The sequence below is a fragment of the Thunnus albacares genome, chromosome 20 (assembly GCF_914725855.1).
Source record: "Thunnus albacares chromosome 20, fThuAlb1.1, whole genome shotgun sequence".
Classification (NCBI taxonomy): Eukaryota; Metazoa; Chordata; class Actinopteri; order Scombriformes; family Scombridae; genus Thunnus; species Thunnus albacares.
The window spans coordinates 10,318,346-10,327,213 of record NC_058125.1 but is presented as its reverse complement, the minus strand read 5'-3'; the positions used below and the strand labels follow the sequence as shown (position 1 = coordinate 10,327,213).

The window sequence follows — 8,868 nt, the reverse complement described above, 5'->3', positions numbered from 1 at the left end:
GCCTTATTTTCATGTGAATATACTGTATAGCACTGCATAGGCTCATTAATAGCATTTATCGATAAAACCCTGTTGTGAACCTTAACTCATTCAGTATTATACATTTATATCTGAAGATCTGACACATTCAATGAAACTACACAGAAATTCTTTTGACCCTTATTGAGAGTAGATGCAAGGCAAGTTATACTAAAAATGACAGTGTGCCATGTTAAGATATCCTTGACAAAACACAGAAATCATAAGAAAACGTCTGTCAACAGAGGAAGTGATCCATGGATAGAGACTTTAGACTGTGATAGCTGGTAAAATGTGTTCTGTCAACTGTTGTGTTGCAGTATATCGGGGCCAGTCATCCCATCCCTCTCTGACTGTTGATACACTGTAGTTTGTGAAGTGCTGTGCAGACCATTATTTCAAGTGCAAAGGGCCAGTTGTATTTTTTTTTTTCTGATTGCAGGTATATTGTGGTTTCTGAACTCCAGGTTGAGCTATTTTAAGGTGGTCAGTTCTACAAGCCTGTTGAGGTAGAGGCATTCTAACTTTCATATAGGTGAGTCTAGCTTTGTGTTAATTCTTCTGTGTGCTGTCACCAATGTTTTGAGATGAGTTGCCCATCACTCTCACCCACCAGTTCCTTCCAGATCCAAGGCAAGCTCCTGCTCTTCACCTACAGGATGGTTACATCACCTGCATACAGGCAGATAGAATAAAATAAAAAAACTTTATTTTTATAGCACTATAGCACAAACCAGAGATTACAAAGTGATTTATGAGGACAAAATAAAAAATAAATGGAAAAACAACCAACCACATGCAGACACATTTACCCAAATTGAATGAGGGAATAATGCAAAAATACATATTTTTAAAGATATGAATGAACCAATAAACTTTATGATTTGATTTACAGGTGTAACACTGCATTCAACCTATCTGAACCATGATTTGAGCTCATAAATCATAGCAGGGACTACTTTATGACAACAGTAGGACTCTTGGCGCTGTTCGTGGTGCTGAAAGCTCATTTACGCAAACCTGAGAGAAATCTGCATATTTTGTTTCATGTTTACAACGAAATAAACCGAAAATAGTGAAGCTCAGTTGCGAGTGCGTCCACCAGCTTTTGCAAATATGTGTGACCCTTCACACGCTGCTGCTGGATGAATAAAAAAAAACCGAGGGGTGTGGTTAAGTGTTACTCAAGCGCGCATCAGGTATCCATCCCTCACTATATAATCCTGTGAACCGGGAGGAGAGAAGCAAGACAGGACACCAACGAAGTGACTGCATCAAGAGACAACTGATAAAAAGTAAGTGAGCTTACTTTTATGTTACTTTGCTGCATTTTAGAAAGATTCTTGTGCGTAATTTATGCTGAAATTGCATGTTAATTAATGTTTTTATATAATATTGGGCATGCACTGGAGACACTTTATAAGCTTTAGATATTTATCTGAAATGAAATTAACTTGAAAACAGAGTAAAATAAGCTTAAATAAAAGTTTTATTTTCGGCAGAGTATTTTACAGTGATATTCTTCTTATCCTCAGATGGCCAACATGCTGAAATCGTGGATGATGCTCGCAGCGCTCGTCGTTTGCTTGCTGGTGTGTTTGAGCAGCTTTGCGGACGCCTACCCTCCCAAACCGGAGAGCCCAGGGAGCAACGCCTCGCCGGAGGAGTGGGCCAAATACCACGCAGCTGTCAGGCATTATGTCAACCTCATCACCAGACAGAGGTGAGCTTACCAAACTCAGGACAGACAACGCAGGAATTTCTCCTGTCATATCAAGACAGAGCCATATCAAGCAGCCTGTATTTGCAGGCAAATAGCTCTTCTATCAACACATTATCACATGCAAAAACTCAAGATGCTGTCAAAATCCACATCTTTCATTTTTTATATAGCTTATTTAAATGATCTGTTCATCCTCAGCCGGGTGGTTAACCTCCTTTGATGTGAGGGTTTAAGTTTCTGCTCCAAGGACAAGTTAGTAAGGATGGGCCACATGGGGGGGAGGACTGAGTCCTCAGGTTGTGGCATGACTTCACTCATCATGAGGCCTGTCTGCTCCCTTTGCTCTTGTTTGGCAAGTCAAGGAGCACTTAGGTCATTAAGCTACAACGCATTGCTGCGATTGTTAAGAGAAATAATGAGGCAGAGGAAGACAGGAGCCTGGTTTTCCTCAGGCGGGTATTTAAAGTTCAGACTAGATAAGAGCCTGTAATGACTCAGTCGTGACCCCAAATCTTGTAGCACTAATGGAGACACACGAGAGCAACAGACATCCTAATAATTTCATTTTGTTTCTTACTAGGTGAAAATCAAGACTTGGTAATCACAGAATATCTAATATTTGAATTGTAGTATGTTTTATACGCCTTTAGGTCTTTAAAATGTAACATTGAAGACGTTTTGTGTTGCAAACCTGTAATGAAATGTCCCAAATGTATACATGTTCATTGTTTTCAAAAAGGCATGTATAAATTAGAAGCAGTAAATTCTATTGGTCCAGTTGGAGAAACTGGTGGGTGTACAGTTTCCCTTCACCATTCACCGTCCTGGTCTGTAATTAAAGAGGCTGGATCTGTCATCACACTCGCAGGAGTCTGTGTCACACAGTGCATCCCTCCCGCACCTCAAACAAAGGCAGGTTTACTCTTCACTGGCCAGGCATTGATTTTAGTGAAAAGACTTCAAAAGACAAAGTCGGAGGAGCTTGTTGTGTTTGGTCTTTGCTCTTTACTCTAAGTAGTGAACTTGAAAATTCTCCTTTTCTGTCAGATAAATGCTCAGCTGATTTGATACTAGAGACCAAGCAGAGAAGCAATACTGATGAAGTCTTACCTTGTTCACAGCTGGATGATTTTTTTTCAAAAAACGACGTCCCGTAGTTGAAATTCAAGGCTGGTGACACAACTTGATTGCAGAAATGCTGATAGAGTGACCGCTAGTGTATGAACTGGATGATCTCCAATTATTATTTAGTTGTAGCTGTTACATGCCGGTGTTTGGTTTTCTTCAGGTACGGGAAGAGGTCGACCCCGGAGGAGGCAGTAGCGTGGCTGCTGTTTGGAGCTGATTCAAACCAAGACTCTGAACCACGGTGAGAGAAACAGATGTGGATACTTGTTTGGTTTGTTTATATGAGTTTTTAAAACTGATGTTTCTATGTAGGGAAGTTAACAATTGACAGTGTTTTGTGTGCCTAAAATTACAGACATTTTTTCAAAGGTGGAAAGGACACTAAAATTTATATAAAGACTTAAGTTAATAAAATTCTGTTTGGTGGATTATCAGCTCCCCTATGCATGGTGCTACTAACAAATCCATTACTGACATATTTAACTGAGAAAAATAATACATAAACTGCACCAAAAAAAAGATGTTGTTGCGTGATTTACAGAATATTTTTATGTGTCTGTGGTCAGTGATGGGTATCATATCTGTAGCTGCATGAGTGGCCGATATCCAACATTCAATAAAAGCCTCATTACAGGGGTGAGAGAAGGAGGGGTCTGATTGGCCACACTCGTAGCTCCCCACAGTGATTTTAACTATGACAAGCAATTGGCTGGTCATTATTAATAAAGGAAGAACATGCAATTTAATGAGGCAGTGCCTAAAATGAAGTGAACAGTTTTTGTTGATGCAATTGCAACATGTGAGAGTTTGTACCTCTAGCTGCCCTCCTACTTAAAATATTGAAGACACAGTCCTGCCAGTACTGGTCTAATATAGTCAAATTACTTTATTGCTTTAATGATTACTGCATGAGGATTACGTTGCTGTTTATGTTGCTATTTTTGAGCTCCTTGTCAATATTCTTTTCCTCTTGGAGTGATTATTGATTATTTTATCTCACTTGTGGGTTTACACAGCTTATTGGTCATGTCGTCATCATACAGTTTAGCTGATAATCTGTTAGAGCTCAGTAAAGTGGATGCTGCAAATGTAAACGTCAATTAATCAAACCGTTTTTTTTCCCTTTTCTTACAGCTTGGACTACAATGATCAGTGGTAAATGACTCCAATGTTAACCCTTCTCTCAATCCCCCCTCCCCATCCTCAAATTAACCAACAACGAAAAAAACTGAGATTCTCAACAGACAACCTGCACTGGACTTTGTGACTCTCCATATTTAATTATTTAATGCAAATATGCATGCATAACACGCATGCAAATCTCTGTCTCTCTTTCTCTCTCTGTCTGTCTGTCTGCCTCTTTGCTCTCTGGCCAAAAATGTAAATAATTTGTATCAAAATCAATCACTTTACAATAAAAAAACGAATGGAAATAAAGTACTACATAGACACACATAAGCTTTTGGTATTCATTTATTTATTTATTTTGATGAAGCCCGCTGTACCTGCATTTATTGCCACTAGATGTCACTATTTCTCTAGGAAAAGTGCATTAGTAAGTTAGTCCATCTTATTGGTGGTCTTGTTGGGGCTCATATCGACGGCAGCGGTCAGGCTTCAACTTCTCACTGTTTAACCACTGCGTAAGACGCGTTTATCATCATTAAACCTTCCTGTGCATCCTTTGGGAAACAGGATCAGTGTGAACGGAGCAGCCAAGTGTCTTTTAACCGATGGAGCTATTTGTCCGAGCGCGCGAGCCCTTTTAGATAAGGTCTCGTTAAAGATAGCCGTTTGTGTGGGCTGCTGTTGGCTTCGGTGTTGTGAAAGTGGCTGCATAGGTTTAACAAGAGCTGCCCGCGCTACGGAGGAGACAGACAAGACTGCCTCAAACCTCTTCCTGCATCTTAGACCGAGGAGGCATCCGGATAAAAGGTGACCGGGGCAGGTGAGCGCTTTAACCTTTCGCTGTTTTTCACGGAGGAAACGCGGTGTTTAGTTCAGGTTAGCATTTAACGCCGTTTTCCAAAGACGTAGCCCACCTTCGCTACTCGTCAGGTGGATGGTGGTGCACGCAGTCAGTTATTATTTCACGTCTCCTGTGAAAGAAGGAGCATACGATATGATTCAGCCTTATTATCCCCATAAATAACGTTAAAATCCACTTATTGTCAAACACTGTGTGGCATTTTTTTCCTCTGACAACAAGGTAACGCAGCACGAGAGGAGGCTGGACGAGCGCGTGCGCCTTATTTTGCCTCTGTCAGTAGCCACATGCAGTTTTCATTGTGTTAACCTAATTGACCTCAGGTTATATGCACCTCTACAGCACCGACACGTGAAACACAACTGTTTTTGGCACTCATAACTTAGTCTGAGTATTTGAAATGAAATCAAATAATGATGTTAACAAAGACTGGATGGACGTCATGCACTTGTAAATTGCTACTGCGCATGCTCACACACCGGGACATGCACAGATGTTTGAGCGCTTGAAAGTCAGGCGCCGATGTGTGTCTGACATGTATTGTAGACGCACCTTAATAACAGAGGGGACGTTTTCCTTAAAAAAGTGATTTTTTGGATAACTATATGTTATTATTGAATGACAATGTATTAATTAAATGATCTGAAATAGTCTAAACCAGGTTTTCCACCCATGTTACCAAGTTTTTGGAAGAATATGTTTTTAACAAACATGCATATATAATTTTTTCCCCAGTTTTATCTTCTGTGACATATACGTAGACCCTTTTCATGGCATACATTTTGACTTGTCAAAGCAGGAAAAACACAGATGTAAATAATAATATTAAAAGTATACTATGAAAAATTTGTCCGTTGGTGTTTGTAAACACAGCATTCACAGTTGGCCTCTCCTCCCTGGTTCGACCAGAGCGAGCAAGTGAGAGAGAGCAGCAGTGGTCGAGCAAGCTAGAGAGTGAATGAAGAGAGTGAGCAGTGCTGGCAAGAGCAAAGCTGTGAATCAGATGAATAAAATGTTTTTTTTTCTGATTGTTTCATGGTGGTTACATTCTAAAGCACAAATAAATACGCCCCCACACCTCTGCACAACCCTGCAGAATGAATGCAGAGGTTCATCCTGTCCGCTGTGGCCTCTCTGCTCTGCATGTGTGTAGCTTAGCCCCGCCCTCGGTCAAGCAGACACACAGACCTGCAGCTCTTTATACATCCATGACACAGAGACAGAGAGCGGAACAGCGTGGAGGAGAGAGACAGAGACATCGATGTAACCTGATCGCTACGCTACGAGTCCCAACCTCACGCCCTGCGTGCTGTTATTGGCTGGGGGCTACACACCCAGTGCCCAAAGGCTGATGCCCAGAAGTGTCCTAAACACAGCAAAATAACAAGAAAATACACAGCCAGTTTTGCGCACAATTACTCACTGACAAGGTTTACTGGGACAGTTAATGGAATGGAGCCATCGTTAATGTTGTTATTTACATCTGTGCAGGTGGCACAAAACCCTGCTGTGACAAGTCAAAATGTCTGTGAAATGGGTCTAAAGTATATACAAATTTAATTTAAAGGTCCAATAAATTACATTGAGCCTCACTGGATGTCAGCAAACGACTCTTTGCTATGTAAAGATATAGTGCAGTAATGGCGACCTGAGCAGTGAATGAAGTCACACTCCCTCAGTGTGTCGTTATCTGAGCCTCTCTGTTCTTTGTATTTTTCTGAAAACATTTGAGTTGAGAAATTCGCAATGCACTAACAGAATCTTTATCAGTTTTTGATCAGCACCGCCTAGTTTGACAGTTTGATCTTGAGTTTCATGAGCTTTTTTTTTTTTTCTTTCAATTTTATTGAGTAAATGACTCGTTAATTTCGGGCTGAGATGTTGGTGCTATAGTGCGACATCTAGTGGCTGAATTTCGTGTATTGCAACTTTAAATAGAACAAAAGGGAAAAAAAGACAAAAAATTGTCAACAGTTTTTACATTGACATCTACAGAAGCAAAAACGAGAAACAAATATTCCCCACCACAAAAAAACCAACAAATAAATCAAAACAAGAAAAAAAAGCCTACATTTCACCCTTTTAAAGATACACAATTAAACATGCATCATGTCAAGAAAACCAATATCACTGTATCATAAATAATGGTGATTTCTAGAGCTGCAACAACTAGTCGATCAACTGAAATTTAATCCACAACGATTTTGATAATCAGCTAATTGTTTTGAGTCATTTTTTAGAGAAAAAAACAAAAATTCTCTGGGTTCAGCACCTTAAATGTGAATATTGTCTTGTTTCTTTTGTCCTCTGTGATAGTAAACTTTGGGTTGTTGACAACAAAGTATTTCAGGTTGCACCTTGGGTTTTGGGAAACAGTGATCAACATTTTTCACCTTCTACTGACATTTTATAGACCACACAATGAATCGATTTATCGAGAAAAAAATAAGCAGATTAATTGATAATAGACAAATAATCTTCACTTGCAGCCCTAGTGGTTTTACAATTTACTGATAAACTTGCTTGCATCTGAAAGCTTCTTTTCCAATCTCAAACATTCTGCCATTTTTTAAACCTCAGACACTAATGCTAGGCCTACATTACCGCCTTAGATTTGTCTGAAAGGGAGGCTTTTCAGATCTAGTCCAGATCAAGACTACAACTGGTTGTTATTCCCTTTCAGTTTGTGCTAAATAGCAGGAAATATCATAGATGTGGATTTTTGTTGATATTGATATATGTTTTCATCATATGTATGTTTTTATGGTCTCAATTTTAACTTTTATTCCTATGAAGCACCTTGTGAATTTTATTTCTGTGAAAGGAGCTATCCTAAATAAACTTGTTATTATTATTATAATAATTGGATGTCCATTAGTTTCACCTAATGTTCATGTTGTAAGGTGTCTTTTAGAGAAATCATAGTTTAAGTTAGACTCACTTAAACAAGAGTAAATTCAACTGGTGTTTACCAGTTGTGTTCAACTGTCTATGATCTCTCTCTCGTGTTTTACTGCCAGGACATTTTATCACTGCAGAGGAATTATTCAAATGACCTCTGCCAGTGAGAAAGAAGTTATTGTATTTTCAGTGGTAATATAGATGTACAATCCATTTGGGACTACTCAGGCAGCAGGCCTATATTACAGAGCAATGTGACGCTGTATGGTTTGTGGTCCTAAAGCATTTTGGAAGTAGAGATTGGAAGGCCATTATATTGACAAAGTATCTTCAGTTTACATGCAAATTTATTTAATAACTTACTGCACTAGACCTCATAAACAAGCAGTTTGTCTGTGTAATTGCAAGGAAATTTATGCTGTCAGTTAAAAGAAAAGTAAAGAGTGTAAAGATCATTTGCTAATAGAGCAGCCTCAAAAAATTAAACCATAAATGAAAAAGTTTGATTTTTGTCACTGACTTTTTTCCGCATAAAAAGCTCTAATTCTATACAGATAAAATCTGTCAGGCAAACGCATGGTGGTGATAACTCTTTTATACAAAGGAACTGATATAGTCCAAAGAGTAATATTGTTATTTTGGAGTAGTCTTTCAAAATTAAAGCACTATCATGAGTAATACAGTTTCCTTAAACTTCCATAATTTCTAGTCACATATAACTACTCTACCGGAATTTTATATCAAACCTCAGTCAGGGGGGTCTCAGAGAGCTTTTTACTGGGATTAAGAAGCTTCAGCAGTCTTATCAGTTTAAGTTTTGGAAGTGGGAGGTTTACCATAAACAGGTCTAGTTGTACCCCAACAGAAACATTGTCTAAGCACTTCTCTAACTGCGTGAAGTAGGACTCTTTAGACTTTGAAAATACGTCTGTGGCAGCATGGATGTGTAGTCAATGTGACTGGCATGTCTGAGCTTCTGAGTACTGCATACTTTACACTAATACTAATCCTTTAACATTGGTCACACATTCAGAAAAATTCAAAGAGCTACGTGTGACCCATGAAGGGATTCTGGTTGTTTGATGTCACGTACAGAATGCTCACCTTCAAT

At 39.1% G+C, this 8,868-nt stretch overlaps 2 protein-coding genes across 2 annotated transcripts in view; both read left to right on the top strand.

The window, feature by feature from the left end:
- The first annotated feature begins 447 nt into the window (after nt 1-447).
- pyyb (peptide YYb) lies at nt 448-4,089 on the top strand. The gene is made up of 4 exons (XM_044337862.1): nt 448-1,313; nt 1,554-1,741; nt 3,030-3,110; nt 4,004-4,089. Exons 2-4 carry the CDS (start codon nt 1,554-1,556, stop codon nt 4,026-4,028), a joined length of 294 nt encoding a protein of 97 aa, XP_044193797.1. The 5' UTR covers nt 448-1,313; the 3' UTR covers nt 4,029-4,089.
- Nucleotides 4,090-4,442: 353 nt separating this feature from the next.
- mpp2b (MAGUK p55 scaffold protein 2b) overlaps nt 4,443-8,868 on the top strand; it is a 43,102-nt gene continuing 38,676 nt past the window's right edge. The window contains exon 1 of the mRNA XM_044338046.1: nt 4,443-4,817. The gene's annotated coding sequence lies outside the window, so the exon portion shown is untranslated. The remainder of the gene's footprint in view (nt 4,818-8,868) is intronic.

Excerpts from the sequence above, each read along its gene's own strand:
- pyyb (XM_044337862.1), top strand. The coding sequence starts at position 1,554 with ATGGCCAACATGCTGAAATCGTGGATGATGCTCGCAGCGCTCGTCGTT. Across the intron at positions 1,742-3,029 it reads AACCTCATCACCAGACAGAG|GTACGGGAAGAGGTCGACCC; the intron begins GTGAGCTTACCA and ends GGTTTTCTTCAG. Across the intron at positions 3,111-4,003 it reads AACCAAGACTCTGAACCACG|CTTGGACTACAATGATCAGT; the intron begins GTGAGAGAAACA and ends CTTTTCTTACAG.